Raw genomic sequence first — 21,007 nt, forward strand, 5'->3', positions numbered from 1 at the left:
CGGAGCTCCTTCCTGGTTTGCGGTGCCGCTTTGCGTCGCTGGGCGCAGCCTTCAGACGGCTGCGCCCAGCGAAGCAAGGGAGAAAGGGGCCAAGCGGCCCCTTTCTCCTCCTCCCCGCCGCTGTGGGGTGTCCTTGGGGCTTGAAGCCCCAAGGACACCCCTTTCCAGGCTGCAGGGAAGCGGCATTTTGCCGCTTCCCCGCAGCCTGAAAAGCGGCGGATCGGGGCCTCAGCAGCTGCCGTTCTAGCAGCTGAGGCCCCGATACACTGGGGAAAGGGGCGGGTACAGCCCGCCCCAAATGGGCGGTCTGTAACCCGCCTGAGTGCTTCATTTAGGTTCTTCGAGGACAGACTAAGCTCTGATCTTTTGCCAGTCTACAAAGAGAAGGGTATGCTTCCTTTTTTGATAAGAACTAAAATACAAAACTAACACTGACCCATGGATAAGTCAGCCCAAGTTTTTTGAGTCAATTTTTATCTAAAATTTCTAGAGTTATACATGAGTATATACAGTAAGCTTTCTAAAATACAGAAGGGTAGCCAGTTTTCCCCTTTACTTATCTTCCTTTCTTTCCTGTAACAGGAAATATGAACTGCTTGATTTTTTTTCTGCAGGAAGCTCAATCCATATTTACTAAACAAAGTTAGATCAGGTTACAAAATGTATTACAAACCTGCGCTGCTGCTCTTATTGCAATCCAGGCTTGTACTCTGTACATTTCTAGGGCTGTAATTTCTTCAGAACTAACACGGTGTCTGCTGGTAGGCTAAATTTAAAATAAGTTCTGATTTAGGTTAGTGAGATATAGAATTAGAGGGAAACATCCATAAACATTTTAAATATCATACAACTACAAAATCAATCCTCTAATATATCATGAAGAAACAATTATCCTTACGTTACAATCTTCTACTTGGTTTCCATTGAGTAAGCTGAGAATTACTCCCAGGATTGCACCCTTTACAATTACTAATTCTGAAATGTTTTTATCATGAATAAAACAGGAAATTTAGTTAGTTCTAGAGCCTATACATACTGTACAGGCAGAATACTGCAGCTGTGGTATCCTGCCCTCTGTTCCAATCTGTTCTCAACCCCATGTTGGCACAGCAACAGCCAGGTGTTCAAACATTCACATACTTCTGTACCATGGATCCACTACCACTGTATGCCCCTTACCTGAAGGTCCCCACCGTAGGTCATAAGGGTTCAAATTCATCTTTATTACTGTCACTGACCAGGCTAAAGGGAAGACATGCCTTTTGACTCATGCATTCAGACCTTTATAGTGACTTCTATGTTACAATAAATTTGGGCATTTACAGACTGGTCAGCATATATAGCAGGGATGACCTGAAAAGGGACTGCAGCCCTCATAGTTGGATATTCAGGCTATAACTGATGCAAGTCTCAGTCCAATGGCATCTAAAAGGCTATACATCCCCCAATCCTGGATCAGAGTAACAGGCATTCCAATTCTAAACATTATACAGTAGAATAGAAGCATTACTATGCTATATGATCCTAAATATTCACATTAAAGGACAGTTTAGTGTGATACCTTGAAATAGACAATAAAACAGAATGGGTTCATTTACTCTCTCATTTATTATGATAACGTAAATGATATAGTAAACAAACCCATTCTATTTTAATTGTCTATCCCAAGGTACCATACGAAGCTCATTTATTAGGGTCCAGTATTGAAGAGATCTTCACTATTTAGGAATTACAATATTTCATTATTTATTTCTCTAAATATTCAACCATTTATCTCAATTTAATACAGTGATAAAAATAAAAAACAAGCTAATTACCAGTACCAACTTTTTCAAGTGCCTATCCATGAACTCCCACACATAGGTATTATGCACAAAGAGAGCCATGTGTGGAACTTTCCAGAGATGAACTGTTTTAGTGGGAATCTTGTCCCCACACCTCAAGAACACATGTGTAGGCACATTAAGCTATACACGTCCAAAATTTATAACTAGAAGCAGCTAGGTTAGGACATTAACAGAGGGCTGAAACAGATTGCCCCAAAGGGGCAGCTTCAAGCCACCCCTTCTGAAGGTGGACTGGGGCTGCGGCTACCGCACGCCGCTGTCCCAATCTGTCATGAAGCCAACCAAAAAAGGAGCAGCAAAAAGCCTCTCCCTTTTGGGGCACCAAAAAGATGGTTTTTCCTGCCTGCCACAGCCAATGGGCAGCTTTAAGCCACTCCTGCGGTATGCAGTGTGTAAATGCCGTGAATTCCAGAGTGCCTGGAAGCCAGCCCACATCTAGACAGCCAGGCTTCTTGAAGCTGGCTTCCAGGCGTCTTGAGGGCATACATCGTCTGTTTACCTTGCTTCCAAGCTGGCTGGAAGCCGGCTTTTTACGCTGGTCCGTTTCAGCCCAGAGGTGCAGAGGGTAGGTTGTATGAGTTCACAAAGAACCACCTGAACTACTGCTACAGATAAGCAACTTGTTTTTCATCATAATAAGGTGAAGGAACTTCATTGAGTTACAAACACTATGTGAGATCTTCCTTGGCATATAGATACAATGATTCCGCAGATCTGATTTTTAAACCTCGTAAAAAAAACCAAACAAACAAGCTTCATTTATATACCGCTTCATACCACCTAAGCAGTGTCTAAGCGGTTTACAACTGTAAGCTAATTTGCCCCCAACAATCAGAAGGATGCAAGCCTGAGTCAAACTTGAGCCCCTTTGCTGGTCTTGAACTCGCAACCTTGTGGTTTTGAGTGAGTGGCTGCAGTATAGGCATTTAACCACTGCGCCACCAAGCTGATTCATATGTAGGATTTGTAGGAGTTGTACCTTGGGTTTAAATATTCTTCCTTTCAGTGTAGTCAAAGTAGGTGATTCCTCTATATTTGTGATTAGAAAAAAATATTGCAACGCTATCTCCATGTATGCTCTTCTTATCAAGCTGCAAAAAGACAATACAAAAACATCCACTAAATTTATAATACTACATGAAACACACCTACAGCACTTAGGGAAAAAAAGCTTTCAGATCATACAAAAATATAAGGGTTGTTACACTGTGTTGGTGAATTATATGACATTGGCATTTACTTATTTACAAATATTTATATATTGTTTATGCCAAAAATGTCAAAGTCTACAAACTAACACATCAATATATTTGAATCCTAACATACACAGAATAAAATATGAAAATCCTTTTCCCATCAGAAAAAGACATAGCTATTAAGTTGGATTATAGTGAAGGCTTATTCACAAACATATTTAAAATAAGTTGACTTCTGTTACAACACATTTTTTTAGTATGACTTTTCTGATTTTTATTCTTTCAAGAATTTGTATCTTGCATTTTCTTTCAAAATGAAGTTCAAAGCACTATACAATAAGATAGGCATGCAAAAAAATCCACAAAATGCAATAAGTGGCAAGCAGAAAACAACATACTAACTTTTTTTTTAAAAAAAATATCTAAGGTATAGTAATAAATAAAATAAAGATAAAGATACCAAAATAAGGGACACACACAGACACACACACAGAGAAATCAACCAGTAGCTCACCTGTAATTTTGGTAACTCTTCAAGCTTACTTTTATGGCCTCCAACAAGGTTTCAACAGCAAGTGTTGCTTTATTACCACATATTGAATCAATATGTCGTTCTATCTTCCCTAAAAAAGAAAGACTTCAATTAATATGACACTTTTTCCTCCCTGTCAGAACTATCAAATGAGTTAGCTCAGGGCCTTTTCAGTTAAGAGAAGCCTCTGAGCTTCAGGAAATGTTCAAGAGGTTTTGTAGCATTCCTAATACAAGCAGTATGATGGATGCTTTCTGAGGCATTCAGGAACAGAGTAAGCAACATAGGTATAGGAATACTGTGAGAAAGTAAGTCACATATTACCTTTCCGAAAAAGAAGTTCTGCTTTCAGCTCTAAATCACTTCTTATTGATGCTGTAGAAAGGTTCAGTGCAGTTTCTATGTGTCTGAGAGCTTGTAGCCATTGCAGTTCACTTTGTGGTTTTGATATGCAGGACAATTCTAGAGCTAATGTATGCCCTAGAATTAATTTACAATAAAAATCATACACTGTTTCATATTTCAAAATGAAAAGTACTGTAAAAATAACATATATTTTCTTTGTACTATTTTTAATGTTTCAGGCAAAATATAAAAATGCAATTTGAGCCCAAATTATAGCCTATATATGGCACCTGAGATGCCTGGATGGTGGAAAGTGTTGAGATCTTTCACAGCAACTTTAAAGTCTGGGAGGAGGGAATCAGAGAAGATTTCCCACACCACCAGCATGGAAAACTCTGGCTATCCCTGTGCCTGAGCAAATTATCTCAAGTAATTTTTTCATCATTCATGAATTCTCTGCTCTTCAACAAAACATCTCCAAACACCATCTTTTTTGCAGTATAAGGAAACTATATTGGCTACACAGCTTGCACTCTTCAAATAAATAAATAAATAAATAACAGCAATGTTTCATACAGAAGGGATATGCATAGCAGAGATAATTTTCTACACAACATTATTTAGCAGCACAGCAGGTGAACCACCAAATGTCAGCAGAATCACTACCACCTTTGATGAAACTGAGACTTGACAATGGAAGAACATCAATATGGAAATTTTCAATTTACTCATTAAACCTGACTAATGGCCTTCAATTCCCATCAGCCTTAGCCAGCATTGCCAATGATCAAGGACGATGGGGGTTATAATTTGCAATCTGAATGATCACTAGCTCCCTACACCAATTTAGGGAGTTACTCTGTAGAATGTCATGTTTGAGTTTCAGTCTTGACACCTTCCTTTTTTTTGCAAATTACACTGTCTAAGCCATGAACTGATTGATTAGTATGATGAGAATTTCAGTTTTTGTTGGGCAACCTGGTCTAAGAAGTGGTCATTATTAGTAGTTCCTTTGTGAACTGTCTACCACAGTGATTCCAAAGTAAGCAGTACTGTTCCCCTGGGCGGGGAGGTGGAGAGGTGGAAAGATTCAAGAGGCAATGAGGCAAAAGGAGGTAGCAGATGGTGAGGCAAAGGGGGCCTTCAGTTGAAGTATTGGCACACAAGAAAGACAAAGGGAACCAGTGGCCTTTACGACCATAGTGGGGATGAGGATTTAGAGCATGTGGCAGTGGGGAAGAAGTGGCGGCAAAAAGGAGCTTTCATATTTGGAAACATACTCAAGCTCTGTGAGCTTTGCCGAGACTTGGCTAGCAGGTTGGAGCTGCTCTGCTGCTCCTACTTTCTTTCATCAAAGAGGCTGAGAGAAGAGGTGGCAAAAGAAACAATGTTTGTATGGGGGGGGGGGGGAACAACTTGAAGTTGTGTGGGAAGGCACATCTCTGGAGAAGGAGGAGGAGAGGTATCCGGGGTTGAGTCTTCAAAATAGTCCTTCACTTATCTCATCTCTCATGGACTAAGAGCTTCCTCTCTGGGGGGAAAAGTGGGAAGTCAGCTCCACCTGTCTCCACTCTTGCAAAGAAGGATTGAGAGTCCTTCCTCCACCATGGGGAAGCTTCATCCTTGGCATTCAACTGGGACTTGGCATACATGTATTTTGGTATAAGCGGAGGGGGGGGGGGTCCGGAACAGATACCCCACGTATACCAAAGGCTGACTGTATTTGTCTCTATTTTTCTGTCCATTGTTGTCCAAGGAAAGGAAGTATGCTTCCCTCTTTGCCTTACAGCATGTATGTGAATATATACAATTGATAGGTTGGCTCAATGAAATAGTGCTACCATTGTGCATCAGCAGAGTGGGAAAGAGCAAGTACAGTATGCATTAATGTAATTGTGTGTAGGAACAATAATGCCATGGATGCTATGGCTTATCTACCAATATTGCTACATTATGACTTGTTTCTACAAAGACTGGATTTTTTCTTCTTTCCGCTAGCAGTGTACATGATCACAAAGGAAACACTGATAATAAATTGAATATTGAAAAAGAGATTCCCCAAGCTCTCATTTGAAACAGCATTCCTACTACATCCCAAAATTCTATTACACTATACTGTGCTAAGTCAGCCATTTCCACTGTACTGTAAATGCTCATAATATAATGATATAATTTTAATAGCTGTTGAAATCACTATTCTGAACCAACTGTTGCTTTGTGATTATATTTTCTGTATATTTCCATTACAGATGCTAGCAAACAAATGACAAAGTTAACTGAATTCAGACATATCTTTTCACTAATTAAGAAGATGAAATTATTTAGTTAAATAACAAAATACTTTACAGGTAACTGATACTTTCTTACCTATTCTCATTTTTACTTTTGCCAGTAATGTGATATGTGGAAGATATATGTTTTTCAAAGGCATTTTCACAGTGGTCAGTGTAGGATCTTCTGCATGTTCCTCAAGTGATTGTCCCAAAAGAAACAACTGTTGAAAGATGCAATTTAGTTCAGATATGTCTGAATACAGTTCGTTTAATAATAAAGTTTACACAACACAATTCTTCCTATTTCCACTTTAAATCTTTCCAAGCTTATGGAACTGTAGCCACAATTATACAAGCAATACACAAGAATTATTAGCAGAATCAAGATAAATATAAAGTTTACAGATATTTAAAAATTTTCAGGAGAAAAAAAGACTAAGCAATGGCATAGGGTAGTGGGAAATAAATGACAATCAGGGGGAGGGGAGATGAAATGAGGGAATAAAAGGCAATCAATGGAAAAGGAGAAGAGAGGGGGGAAACAAATAGATGTAAAAAGGGCATAGAACTATATAGATATGTTATTTACTACTTAGTATTCAGATGCAGTTTTAAAAATTTGTCCATAACTAATCAAGAGAGCTGTTCAAAGAAAGTACTGTAACTGAAATATTCAAGACCTACTGTAAATCCAATTGCCAGTTCCACCTAAAGTAGACTCAATTAAAAACTGGAACTTATATAGGTATTAACTGACAAAAGCCCCAATGAATCAATGAATCTACAGTTGATCCTGGAATATTTATCCACAGATTCAAGCATCCATGGCTTGAAAATATCCAAAAAATATATAAATTCCAAAAAGTAAATCTTGATTTTGCCATTTTATATAAGGGACACCATTTTACTATGCCACTGTAGATAATGGGACTTGAACATCCATGGATTTTCGTGCCCACATGGGTCCTGGAATCAAACCCCAGTGGATACCAAGGACCCACTGTACAATATATGTATTGTACATGTTCCTGGACATTGCTTCTTTAACAGTAAATTTGTTACCAGACACAGAATAACATGGAAAGAACAGAGATGCACCATGAAAAAGAAGAGCATTCAACACAATTCAGCAAACATTTTATGCAAAATTAACAATATGTACATATGAAATCAAACAACCAGGTCAGGTAAGCAGGTCAGGTAAAATAAAAATAAAATAAAATAAAATCCTACAGATGACTTGAAAGTTTCTTTTAAAATGCACCAGTCCCAGAACCATAGAGTGAGGGTGGGAAGAGTGGAGCGAGTCCCTCCCTGCTTGTTCAAGTAGTGCATGACTGTGGTATTGTTCATGGAATTATAATAAATAATAATAAAATTTTTATTTTTATACCGCCCTTCCATAGATCAGGGCGGTTCACAGCAAATATCAATAAAACACAACATATACATTCAGGTTAAAACAATTACACAGCAGCAAAATAAAACAGAATAAAACCCCCGTTAGCCAGTCCTCTTTGCCACAGAAGAGGAAGGGAGGCCCACTGGACTTTAGTCGGGGAATGCCATCTGAAATAGAAAGGTTTTTAGGTCCTTTCTAAATTGGGCCAGGGAGGTGGCCGAGCGGAGCTCTGTGGGCAGCTTGTTCCAAAGGGCCGGGGCGGCGATGGAAAAAGTCTTCCTCGTGGTAGAGGTCAACCTAGCCCCTGGCACCCTAAGTAATTGCTGCCCAGATGTTCTGAGGGTGCGGGACGGAATGTACGGGGAGAGGCGGTCCTTCAGGTATCCTGGGCCCAAGCCATTTAGGGCTTTATAGGTCATTACCAACACCTTATATTGTGCCCGGAAGCGAATAGGCAGCCAATGCAAGTCTTTAAGCATCGGTGTAATATGGCTGGCCCTGGAAGTTCAAGTGACCAGCCTGGCTGCCATATTCTGTACCATTTGTAGCTTCCGGGTTTGGTATAAGGGTTGCCCCATGTAGAGTGCGTTGCAGAAATCCAATCTCGAGGTTACCAGAGCATGTACTACCGTTTCAAGGTCCCTCTGGGCCAGGTATGGGCACAGCTGGCGAATGAGCCGAAGCTGATAACAGGTGTTCTTGACCGTCGCATTCACCTCAGCAGTCAGGTGAAGCGACAAGTCAAGAAGCACCCCCAGACTGCGCACGGAGTCCTTCACAGGGAGCGTGACCCCGTTCAGGACAGGTGGAACTACCGCCATTCCTGGACCAGGGGAACCTATCACCAGTACCTCCGTTTTCTCTGGATTCAATTTGAGTCGGTTTTCCCTCATCCAGCCCATTACTGACTCCAGGCACGCCACGAGAGGAGAGACGCCATCCTCAGTCACTGCATCAGTCGGAGACATAGAGAAGACTATTTGGGTGTCATCAGCGTACTGATAACCCCGCGCCCCATGTCTCTGGATGATCTCTCCCAGCGGTTTCATGTAAATGTTAAATAGCATGGGAGACAGAATGGCTCCTTGAGGGACCCCAGATCAGTTATAGGATCATAGAGTTGGAAGAGACCACAAGGGCCATCCAGTCCAACCCCCCTACCATGCAGGAACTCTCAATCAAAGCATACCCAACAAATGGCCATCCAGCCTCTGTTTGAAGACCTCCAAGAAAGGAGATTCCACCACACTCTAAGGGAGTATGTTCCATTGTCGCACCGCTCTTACTGTCAGGAAGTTCCTCATAATGTTTAGGAGGAATCTCTTTGCTTGTACTGTAGCTTGCATCTCTTGTTCTGGGACCTGTTCTTTGGAGCAACAGAAAACAAGCTTGCTCCCTCCTCAATATGACATCCCTTCTAATATTTAAACAGGGCTATCATATCACCTCTTAACCTTCTCTTCTCCAGGCTAAACATACCCAGCTCCCTAAGTCATTCTTCATAGGGCATGGTTTCCAGACCCTTCACCATTTTAGTCGCCCTCTTTTGGACATGCTGAAGCTTCTCAACATTCTTTTTGAATTGTGGTGCCCAGAACTGGACACAGTACTCCAGATGGGGGCTGACCAAAGTAGAATAGAGTGGCACTATTACTTCTCTTGATCTAGACACTAGATCAAATGAGTGGAATGCCTTCTCTACTACCAACAGTTCCAGGATGTTTATGTCAAAAGCCTTCTAATCTATCAGCCATATTCTCTATGTGAACATTTCGTCAGGGTGGGGGGCCCCATCCTAACACTGACACTTTGTTTGTTGCCTTTCCCCATGGATTGAGGCAGGAAACAACAGGAAATAAAAATGCACATCAATTAAAACACATTCAGCCAGCCTGAGAATATGTTTATTTTCTTTTACTAATACCACCATTTCCAAAAGTGTCTGGAGTTCTCTAACTCAGGGGTTCCCAAACTTTTTTACTCATGAAGCCCTTATTTCTATGGTCGAGCTCCTAAGAGGCTTACCCTGTGTCTTATAAGTTAATGGTATTTAGGAGTATATATAAGAATATATTCTTATTCTTTAATTTCATTCAATTTTTATTTCTTTCATTTTCCTGGAGAAGACACAGACCATCTGAGGAAGTGCATGTGGAGCCCTAAGGGCTCTCAGAGCACAGGTTAGGAACCCCTACTCTAACTATAAATCCATGAGTTACATATCTGTGTAGTTCCTTATGCATACTATGTATAACAGTATTAGACAGGACTACACATGGAGGTAGCAGATGAATCTGATAGATTATGGAAAGTTATTATAAACTGGTGCTGCAAAGAAAGAAAAGCTTATTATTATTATTATTATTATTATTATTATTATTATGCTTTATTTATATAGCACTATTGATTTGCACAGCACTGTACATACAAACAATAAAACAGATAAGAGTAAACCTGCCCATGGCGTACAATCTAAGAAGTAATAGCATAATACATATAAATAATACATAACAATACAGGAAAGGGTTCAGTAAAACAGGTAACAAATTAAAAATGTCAAATAGCAAATAATAGTCACACAACGCCTGGGAACGCTTCTCTGAAAGAAAAGTTTATTGATAAGGTTTGTTTGTTTATTGTAAATCCTGCCTTTCTCCCAGAAACAGAATTCAAGGCAACTAAAGTTCAGCAGTTAATAGACCAAAAATGATAAAGGATGTTAGTAAACAGAAGCCCAAAGAAGTCACATGCTCTCAGACTCAGGGGAAGGCAATGGCAAATGTCCTCTGAGCAAATTTTGTCAAGAAAACCCCATGATTGGCACCTTAGGGTAGCCATAAATCAGAAATTACTTGAAGGCACTCAACAACAACAACAAAACAAATTGTTAAGGTATCAAACTATGCAAAGGCTAAGATCCAAAACAATTCTTGTACAAACCTAGTAAAATTCTTGACATTTTTGACATTCTGTCCTTTGAATAGCAGGCTTCTGTTCTAAAAATGCTACGCTAAACTATTTTATGGACCTCAGTTGCTTGTAAGATTATCTAACATGATATAAAAAGGATCAAGGAGGCCTGGTTTAAATGTGGTGAAACTTTAAAAAAGGCATTGGTTAAGTGACTATCTACCACCCTGCTCTTCCTTGCAAGATAGCACTGAGAATATTTTTGTTCACTCATATATTCTGTTCTGAGTTTCTCACACCAAGGACAGTATATGTGTAATATTGCATGATAACACTTACCTGTTTAATGACAATTGTGTGTGCCAGAAGTAATAAGTTCAGTTGTTCAGTCTTAGATGTATGACGTTCTGAATCACCTTCTGCTTGCATTCTCATTATGTCAGCTAGCAAAAGCATACTTTGCACTAGTGTTAAAGAAGCTGGTGGAGAAATCATTGTCTTGTCTTCAAGCAACCTGATTATATTCTATATAGACATAACAGAATATTGTATATTGGCAATTACAGTCTAGATCAGTGTTTTTTCAGCCGATCTTCTAAATTTACCCTATCTTGCCATCATCCCACTGTCTAGTGCAGTGATCCTCAAACTGCCCTTTAAGAGATTTTGGACTTCAGCTCCCAGAAGCCTCAGCCATGTTGGCCAATAGTCTAGGCTTCTGGGAGCTGAAGTCCAAAATCTCTTAAAGAGCAGAGTTCAGGGACCACTGGTCTAGTGCTAGCCATGTTTCTCAGCTCATTAAAAAAGAGATCCTAACATACAGTGGAATATGGATCTATGGAATAGAGAAATAAACCAACACAAGCATAGAAGAGGTACAGAATAGGTGATCACTGGTATCCTCTTAAAACTATGAGGAAAGAAAAAGATAATCACAACAAAACAGTTTCTCTTCTTCCAAATAATGTTCTAATAGTAGAACTGAAGGGGGGGAGAGACAATTAATGAACAAAATCCAATATTTATGGGCACTCAGCCTATCCATATAAGCTACACCTAGGTCAGGACTACACCTTCCTCAAGGAAATCTGAGTCCCAAAAGCAGCTCACTCCACAGTCATTGTATATCTGGACAACCCAGAATAAGAAACCTATGAACTACACTACAATAAATCTGTTTTCATAGCCATTTTATTGTGGAAAAAATAATTATTTGCAAGTGTGTCCAAACCTGTAGACCAAGTTTAATGTCTGCCACTGGTTGTTTTTCCTGCAGGCCAAGCATAACTGCTTGCATAGTAATGTCAGCAAGTGTCTCAACATCACTGAATGCCTGAGCTTCCATTTGTACCTCACTGATCAGACATGAACACTCCATCAATTCATTTTCTTAAAGAAAAAAATACAAATTTATCAATTCATACATTTTGACATTTTAGCATATAAATGTATAATACAGCATTCCCAAAATGCAAATTGTTTTATACTTTATCTGAGGCTTTTTGCTTTGTTTTGTTTTTCTGAGAAACTAAAACCAATCACAATCATATAAGCCATACACTGCTTCACTAAAACGCATAACCTTTTCCTCAAATGTTGTTGGTGGAAGGGATTCCAATGGCATGTTACTTTTTGTCTACTAGCTTCCATCTGCCGACAGGATGACCACATGCAGAGGGTTCCACTGTGGTAAATGTTCCCACTGTGCCAAGTGGAAAGCTGATTTCTCGTCCTGAGAATAGCAGGTGCAGAACACGGAAAAGGTTGTTCTTTAGCTGGGGCAGAGGAGAACCACTAGATACAACACTGTTTTGTTGTCCTAGATAGACTAATATAAGCTTTATAACTGTATCACCTGTGAAACTTGCATCACTAATCCTCCACCACCAGGCTGCTGACACCGGATGACTGGAACTGTAAGTATACTGATGTGACAAACTGAGCATCCTGGCAAAACTATGCATCCGTTTTTCAAATTGGCTGGTAACATCTAGCAAAGCCAGAGAGAAAACTAGTTCTTCCTCGCTACTCCCAGTTGCCCCATTTGGGATTGCTTTGCCCTTGTAGATTTTCAACGCAATCATCTTACTATGTATTTACCCAATTTTCTAGCAATACACCTTTATGCACAGAGCTGGCATGATGCAGCTAGACTTCCACCTAATAGGGATAGGTAAATAGTAATCTCCAGGTTGAAAAATAAGTTTCGTGAGAGCTGGGGATCCCTGCCAGGAAGAATAATAGACCATTTGGGACGATTTGGGTCAATTTTCTCCTGTTTTCAAGATTCTGAAGTGTTGTAGAGGAATTATTCTATGGAGAAAAACACATGTGTATTTTGGCACTGGAAACACTGTTTCCTGTAGAGAAAGCAGGTTCTGTGTAAACCCCCCTCTCCAAAAAATAAATATTTACTTCTCTGCAGAATAATTCCTCTGCAACACTTCCATAATTGAATGCACAGAGAATACGCAGAGAAATATTTGTTTTCTCTCACTGTGGGGAGAAAACTAATTAATCTGTTCATCTCTGAATGCATAGATAAAATAGTAAAGGATTTCTCATCACCTAATAGGGAATAATCTTTCTGAACAAGTGATCACACTGAAGGCATCTTATGCTATGCAGTAGGCTTTCAAGGTGTCTCTTATTATTAAAAAAGTTCCCTTTTGCGGGGCTGGAAGATGTCACTTATTATGAAGGATATCTCTTCGAGCCTCTACAGATTGGCGTTATAAGCCGGTGTGGGGGCGTGGCGTACATCAGCATAACACTGCATGCCAACCGCACCGGGGGGGGGGGCATCATGGCATTCTGCTGGCCCAGTGTTTAAATGGGCTTCACCAAAGGAGTGCCAAAAAGCCACTGTTTAGGGGCAGCTAGGGTGCCCTTTCCGTGGTGCGAAAAGGAGCCACTTTTGGTGGCTTCTTTTTACACCACGGAAAGGCCCAATCGGGGCTGCAGCGTATGGTTGCCGTGGCCCTGATGCGGTGAAGTCCCCAAATCCTGGTATATTTGGGTATGAACTCTTCATACAGAATTAAATGTGTTGCATCATTTAATTTATGAATGTGGACAATGTGTTAATTTTAAAGACAGCATGTGGCTAACCTAAGTGAAATCAGTATCTAGATAAAACACAAATGTATTAATATCAACTTCCTGATTTTCAAGCCTGTATCTTATAAATATTGACTGTCCCATATTGCTGTTTTGAAAACCTGGCAACATTAATGTGCAAGCCAACACATTTAGATTATTGCTAATACTTTTAGGATTTAATATTACCTTTCATTGTTTCAATGCCTCGTGCTTGTGCTGTAATCGCAGTCACTAAGGCCAAACGACATCTCAACCATATATGTATATTCATATGTTCTCGTGCTATTACATTGTGAAGCAGATTGGAATCCTCGGTATAAATCCCTTCATTATGGGTCTGAAAGTCACAGGAAAAGTCATTTGTAAAATAACCTAAATTAATGGGTCCATCCAGTTCTTCTATGGAAGATAAATGCATTACTGAAATATACCAAGAATTATAAAAGGTTTGTTCTGTTTCTAGTTCAATTGATCATGTAGATTAGTATATACAATTCTATTTAGTCATCTATATTAACATCTGGAACTGTATGTGTTATAGTCCTCTATATGTCCCTTGGCCTATTTGGTTATTTACATTTTAGTTAATTTAAATCTATCTGTAGCCTACAGCTAGCAAAAGCTAGTGAGTGCAACTTGAGATCATAGAGCAGCAAGTTGAAAACCACGCAACAATGAGGGGGAAATTGCACTCAGAGCAGGCGAAACTCCAGAGGACCAGCTTGTAAGACAAGGAGGAAACAGATCAGGAACAGACATTTCAGAGTATATACCTGCAAGACAGGAAGAACTTGTGGGAGAAGTAAAAGGAAGATCACCCACTAGATGAAAGGACAAAAAATGCCTCAAAGGGTGGAAGCGATAATGAATTGGTGGTGGGGTGGCGACTGAGAGGTTGGTACTTACTGTGAATGGTCATTCTTGGATGACAGCATGAGTAAACCACACTCATGGGTTTATCCCTTGTGCCAGCATCTTAAAGCAGGAGTCCAAAAGTTCTAATTGAGTTGAAAATATTGACTCCACTCTCCCTCTCACTAGTTACAAAGCTCTGCCACTAAGAACCTCCTCACAAATATAATATTGAACTTTTTTGTTTTCATTTTATCTTTATCATCATCATCCCCCAGGTGGGGGTGCATTGCTCATGGAATCATTCAAGAATTATCATTCACAGTAAGCACCAACCTTTCATTCTCTGGATGACTGCCTAAGCAACCCATTCTCAAGGAACATACCCAAGGCCATTCTCATGGGTGAATGTTATTTTGTTTGTTTGTTGCCACACCCTGTAAGACTTTGTACCTGAAGGCACACCGAGCAGACGTAACTCATCAATTTTGTAGTGCCTAATGGAGATGAAAAGCGCCTTCCACCCAGCTGCCTCACATATTTTCTCCTAGTCTTTGGATGAAAGAAAACAAACAAGGCCTCTGTGTACTTCATCCTTTTTGTCCTTTTTACATAAGCTTTAAGTTCTCTTTTACATGCTCTTTCAAAGTGTGCCATTTTTTTCTTTTTAATGTCATGGATCTGAACAGAAGGTATAGCTGTTTTACATCCTCACATGGCAACATTCTTTTCAAGAAATGTTAGGTCTAATGTTATTCTGTCCTCTTCAAACCTACATAAATTAGGACTGACTGACAGATTAGTCATTTTTCTCGCTGATGTGACCACCAGAAAAACTACTTTTAATAACAGAATTCTAAGTGAAATCTCTCTAAGTTGTTCAAAGGAATAAGTCGTTGGTGCATTTAGTAGTTGATTTACATCCCATGATGTGAATTGGTGTACCATAGGAGAAGTTTTAAGATGAGTTGTTGTTGTGTGCCATCAAATCATTTCAGACATACGGTGACCCTAAAGCAAACCTCTCACAGGGTTCCTGCTGCTGCTGCTGCTGCTGCTGTTATTATTTGGCAGGATACATTCAGAGGTTTACTCTGAGCCTGAGAGACTGTGACTTAGCCAAGGTCACCAAGTAGGCTTCTGTGACCGAGCAGTAATTTGGACCTTGGTTACAGAATCATAGAATTGGAAGAGACTATTCATACAGAATGAAGAGACCCTTCATACCTCAGATTTGCTATTAATGCCACCAACACCTTTGTGAAAATCTTGGGTGCAAAAGTCAGGCCAAAAGGCAGAGCTTTGAACTGACAGTGTTTCCTGTGGAAATGAAATCTTATATACAGCCAGCCCTCAGTAACTGCTGGGGTTTGGTTCCAGGATCCCCCATGGATATCAAAATATGTGGGTGGTCAAGTCCTATTATATACAATGGCATCCCTTATATAAACCGGCAAAATCAAGGGTTGCTGTGAATTAAAGTTTGACACATGGGATGAACCCATGAGTGTGGCTTGGTCAGGCAATCACCCAGAAAATACGGGATTATTAGACCACAAAAAACTGGGTACTTCTACTAATACATGACAAAAAAAAAAACCCCAAAAACTTTTCCAATGTTGATGGTAACTTCAATATACTTGTGCTGTTTTCAGCACTGCATTACCTTACATCAGCCTTCCCCAAAAGGTCCTCACTAGATGGAGGGATGGACTAGAATTCCCATCATTCTGGGCAATCAAACACATATGAAGGACACTCGGGTTGCAAAAAGTTTTGTATCTTCAATTGTTAAACCAAAAATCTACATGTACCTCACTTTTTCTCTGTGTGTTTTGTGATAAGTTAGACTTCTTCTTGAAAACAGTTGCATTCTGAAGAATTTTTAATGCAGAAAAGGCTAATGCAGCACTGTGATAAACAAATGTAAAATTAAGCATTAAAAGTGTGTGTTTAAACATTTTATTAAATAATTTTAATACATTTCATAAAATGATTCTAATACCCACATTTGCTAGGGCTAAGCACGACTTAGCCTATCACATAGACTAAGATTCACAGAAGACTAATCACAAAGGTCCATCAAGAGCAGCAGTTTTAAAGAGGATGACATCCTGAGACACTCAAAGTACACACATATGGTTCAGAAGTGCTGAGACAGACAGTCATGAGAATGAATAGAAGGTCTGTGTAAAACCCCTATATCCTTGTTCAGCCCTCTTGGTATGGGTTATTTGTTCACTGGATTACAAATCATATGTATCAACCAGACAAGTGTTATGGCAATATGGAAGGCATGTATAAATTTATATTGTTTCAAGCATTCCCTGCACCAATATGTAAGTGCTGGTGGAGTAGGTGAATTAAACATGGCTGTACTGAAACTGCAACAAATCCCCATATTTCAGCATTCCACCTATGATAAATTGGACTTAATTATTTCAGATATATTTTACCCTGCCTTTCAACATTTCCAATTAGGATTACCAGGCTGTAAATGGCATGGGGCTCATGTAAATTTAATTCTGAACAGACTGTGGAGAAGAACAAGCTACCATAAAGCTCCACCAAGCTGGATGAAGGTTCCTTTCATAGAATTTATAGATTTTGCCTGGACTGCTTGCAAGCAGAAGGTACAGGGTTTTGCCCATTGTCACCAAGAAACTCCTGTTTCCAAGGTATTTGCAAGGAAGTCCTGTAAGGTCTGCTGTCTCCTTGTCCTGGCTGAATCAGACAAAAGGAATGGTAGCAGTTCTAACCTGCAGGGTTGTTGTTATTCCTTGTTTCTCCAGCTATATTCCAAGCTATGGCTTCTTTCACAGATGACAGGAAGGATGAAATCCTAGTACTGTTAGAGGTTCTGTTTTACAAAGGTAAAGTTATGGCAATGCCTACGTCTAGACCAGTAGTGTGCATTTGTCGCCTTCCTGTGCAGACATGTTGGTTTACACTTAACAGCAGACCTACCAACCACTGCCTCCTTGTTACCATTTTTATCAGAAGTGACCCTTCTGTCCTCCATTAAGGCACCAATGAACACCATATCAGACTGCTCATTTAGCAAGACAGATCACAATGAGCACAATGTGGCCAGAATTCAGGCTAGTACATCTACACATGTACATGGCCCTTACATACACAGATGTGACTTTTTAGGTGCTGTGGAGGTTGGTATTCCTGTCCTTTCTACACAGTGCCCAAACCCGCCCCCGCCCCCAACTTACCTTAAAGCCTTGGAGCAACCCTAAACAGGCATTCTGTGTTTCTACGTAGACAGACAGGATTGAAGAACTGTCTGGTAATCATAGTTTTTTGTGGGGTTTTGGGCTATGTGGCCATGTTCTAGAAGAGTTTATTCCTGACATTTCACCAGCATCTGTGGCTGGCATCTTCATTCTCTGAGGATGTCAGCCACAGACGCAGGTGAAACGTCAGGAATAAATACTTCTAGAACATGGCCATATAGCCCCAAAAAGCACAAAAAACTATGGATGCCAACCATGAAAGCCTTCGATTTCACAATGTCTGGTAATCCTCTCCCCCAAACCAGACACACAGTTATTACAGAACTAAGCCCTCTGGATGACCCATGTGAATCTCAGTGTTGATGTCATTGTTGTGTCTGACTATGGGGAGGTAACCAGCAATTCTGACTCTTCACACTGAAATACTGAAAGCCTGCATCACATAACTTTGGGGCTTTAAAGCAAGTTGGTGGGGGCAGGGGGCTATATGGGTAGCATAACATACCACATGCAGATCTATACAATACACTGAGGGGGTGCTAAATTGAGGCCACTCTGCACTTGTTTCAATTACCCTGTAGGATAGGATGGATCTTAATATGCATCTCCAGGAAACTGTTACATTTTAAATAAACCAAGTATTTTAAAAGTATTTACTTAATTACATATGACACTCAGCAAGCAACTACTTTCCCCACTGTTATTTTATAAATAGATTTATTCACTGTCTTTAAAGAACACAAAATAGTGAAAAAGGGGGGGGGGGGACAAGAAGCACCATTTTATTTGTCACTTAGATTGGTAATCAGTGTGAAAACTGGGTGTTAGATAATACAAAACAGCAACAACTGTGAAACTGCAAGATGAAATACACTTTTTTACCTGAATGCTGTCTGAAGCCTCTGTTGAGCAATAGCTGCAAGTTGAAGTTTAGCTTCAGTGACAATCTCCAATTCTGAAGCTGAACACTCATAAATCAATGTACCATACTTATTTTGCACAGTGTCAAGAACTGTATTAATCCTTTCTTCAGCTTCTTCCAATAAAATACCCTAAAATAATAAAAAAAATTATATCACCAACCAATTAATAATGAAAAAGAATCCAATACTGGAGTTTAAAACTTCGTATGTTTGATATGGCTGACATTCTATTGGTGCAGCAATTGTGTATGTTCAGTTCACGTGTAATGTGAGTATGAAATAGTTTTGATTCTCAAATTATAAACCAATAGTTTAAAATTAAAAGGCCCATCATTTATATGGATTAAAGTGTATTTACATTTGTATAAAAATATTACATTATTAATTATGGAATATAGTGCTCATATTTTAAACAATGCTTTTACCTTTAGCATGCCCATATTTAAAAGATCTTTGTTTCGTTCAAGTTCCACAACCATAACAATTGGTTCCCGCTTCAGGGTTGTAAATGCTGAAGGTGGTATAAAGCCTTCATTTAAAAAAAAAAGTCCAGTCAAATCTGAGTCAATTAAACAATTAAAAACAACACAGCACTGAAAACCAAGCAGAGATTTTCATATGTGATTTGTTCCATAATCCTGTGTGAAAATTCAGAATGTATGGGCTTTTTATTTTTCAGTTACTTTCAGTAATATAAAATCCATGTGAAAGCAAATGCAATCATGTGGTTTCACATTATTGCGTAATAGACTGCCACACGCAAATTCGGGCAATGGCATGCTATTTTCAAGCAATGGAAGCCAGTTCGAACTCAATGCTCCTTCATCAAATTGCGTGAAACTAGCGACTTTAAGTGAATGCGTTCTGGCCCCACTTTCTTTTCATTCAAATGTAAGAGAAATTCCTCCCATTTGATAAACTCACAGAATAGATGCCAGAATACACTTAGTCTGTAGCTTGCACATATATAGTTCTAAATGGCCTCTTGTATCAGTTGTCACTTTGTCTGCTTTTCTGGAAAGTACTGTCAAATTCCATAATTTGGTTCTGGAGATCCAGGATATGGAGCCAAGACGGAGCCAAGCTTTGATAAATTTAATTATTGCTGTGCCTAACACAGGTTGAGAAAATTACTACTTCAGGTCTTCTCATCTACAGTATATAGGAGAACTAAACAATTCATACTATTCACATTTCCTCACATAGAATCAGAAATGACAAGATTCAGTTAGCTGGCTAAATGGCTAACTTTGACATTCTGTATGAAGTTTGAGGACTCCAGTGCAGAAGATACAATTACACTTTTAACTGTTTTACCTGGAATGAATTTATTTATGCTGTCTATGGGCTGAAAGAGATGGGCAGCTTCAGCCAGCTTCAAGTCAGCTTGGGGGCATAAGCATTTACAGTGCCATGTCCCCAAGTCGCTTGGATGTCGTGCTGGCGATTACACACCAGGTAGCTTCCGGGCAACTTGGGGTGTGGCGGTTAGACACTACATGCCCCAGAGCCAATGAAAAGCTGGTTCCAGAGGCAAAGGGGCAGCTTTTCTCCGCCCTAAATAGGAGCGGATTTTTTTCTGCTCTTATTTGGGGCAGAAGCTGGCTGGATTGGGGCTGTGCATCTGTTTCCCATGGCCCCAATCCAGCCTTAATTGCGGTGGCTCCAAGCCACCCCATTGGGGCCGTCTGCCTGTAGGTGACCTAGTTTCTAACTCATAATCCACATATTTCCATGCATGAGCTTCATCCCACTGTGATCTAGACCAGGTGGGCAACTGGAGAGGGGCTGGAAGTGCATCACACCAGTATGCCTCACAGGAGTGGAAGTGAAGCCATGTCACTTTCAGTTTTATTTTTGGCCAGTTTTCAACTTTTTTATTTTGTTTTCAGGACATTTTACTATGTCACTGTATATAATGGGACTCAAGCTTTTGATATCCACTGGGGTCCTGGAACCGAACACCAATGGATACGAAGGGCCCACTATATAAGCTTTCTAACATACTGTGTTACTTTATAGATTTGTTTTGTTTTATTGTTACCAATACCTTTCAGGAATGCCTCTGTGTTTCTTCCTGCCCTTCTTAAGGTTTCAGTGTCCACACAATATGTTGCTTGTATCACTTTTTCAGGAACACAATTTAATGTTGCAGATAGGCAAATAATAAAATGTGTTTTGGCTAGAATCAATATATTCATGATTCGTGGATCACATGCTGATGCCCAGTTTGAATTTAGAGGCCTGTTGAACACATCTTCTATTGCCTTTAAAATTAAAATGAAATTTTGTAATATAATTGACCTACATCTAAGAAAAACATCTAATTACAATTATTGTAATATAATTGACACATATCTGTGTTTTCATTTTGTAGGCT

General features: G+C 39.7%; 1 protein-coding gene across 6 annotated transcripts in view; it reads right to left on the reverse strand.

Annotated features, from left to right (window-relative positions):
- The window catches only part of CFAP54 (cilia and flagella associated protein 54), a 157,628-nt gene that overhangs the window by 23,803 nt on the left and 112,818 nt on the right, over nucleotides 1-21,007 (reverse strand). For 4 of the 6 annotated variants that reach the window (XR_006104081.1, XM_042468529.1, XM_042468527.1 and 1 more), the window contains 12 exons: nucleotides 20,678-20,894; nucleotides 19,053-19,156; nucleotides 18,587-18,756; nucleotides 16,274-16,370; nucleotides 13,794-13,944; nucleotides 11,737-11,894; nucleotides 10,845-11,030; nucleotides 6,288-6,414; nucleotides 3,900-4,055; nucleotides 3,558-3,666; nucleotides 2,827-2,938; nucleotides 674-766 (listed from right to left, as the gene is read on the reverse strand). Coding sequence is in view for 4 of the 6 variants with exons in the window: in XM_042468529.1 (XP_042324463.1) it covers nucleotides 674-766; nucleotides 2,827-2,938; nucleotides 3,558-3,666; nucleotides 3,900-4,055; nucleotides 6,288-6,414; nucleotides 10,845-11,030; nucleotides 11,737-11,894; nucleotides 13,794-13,944; nucleotides 16,274-16,370; nucleotides 18,587-18,756; nucleotides 19,053-19,156; nucleotides 20,678-20,894 (1,680 nt within the window). In the remaining 2 variants the exon portion in view is untranslated. The remainder of the gene's footprint in view (nucleotides 1-673; nucleotides 767-2,826; nucleotides 2,939-3,557; nucleotides 3,667-3,899; nucleotides 4,056-6,287; nucleotides 6,415-10,844; nucleotides 11,031-11,736; nucleotides 11,895-13,793; nucleotides 13,945-16,273; nucleotides 16,371-18,586; nucleotides 18,757-19,052; nucleotides 19,157-20,677; nucleotides 20,895-21,007) is intronic. The other 2 variants (XR_006104082.1, XM_042468528.1) reach the window with 1 other exon arrangement.

Source organism: Sceloporus undulatus, chromosome 5, assembly GCF_019175285.1.
Source record: "Sceloporus undulatus isolate JIND9_A2432 ecotype Alabama chromosome 5, SceUnd_v1.1, whole genome shotgun sequence".
In the NCBI taxonomy this organism is placed as follows: Eukaryota; Metazoa; Chordata; class Lepidosauria; order Squamata; family Phrynosomatidae; genus Sceloporus; species Sceloporus undulatus.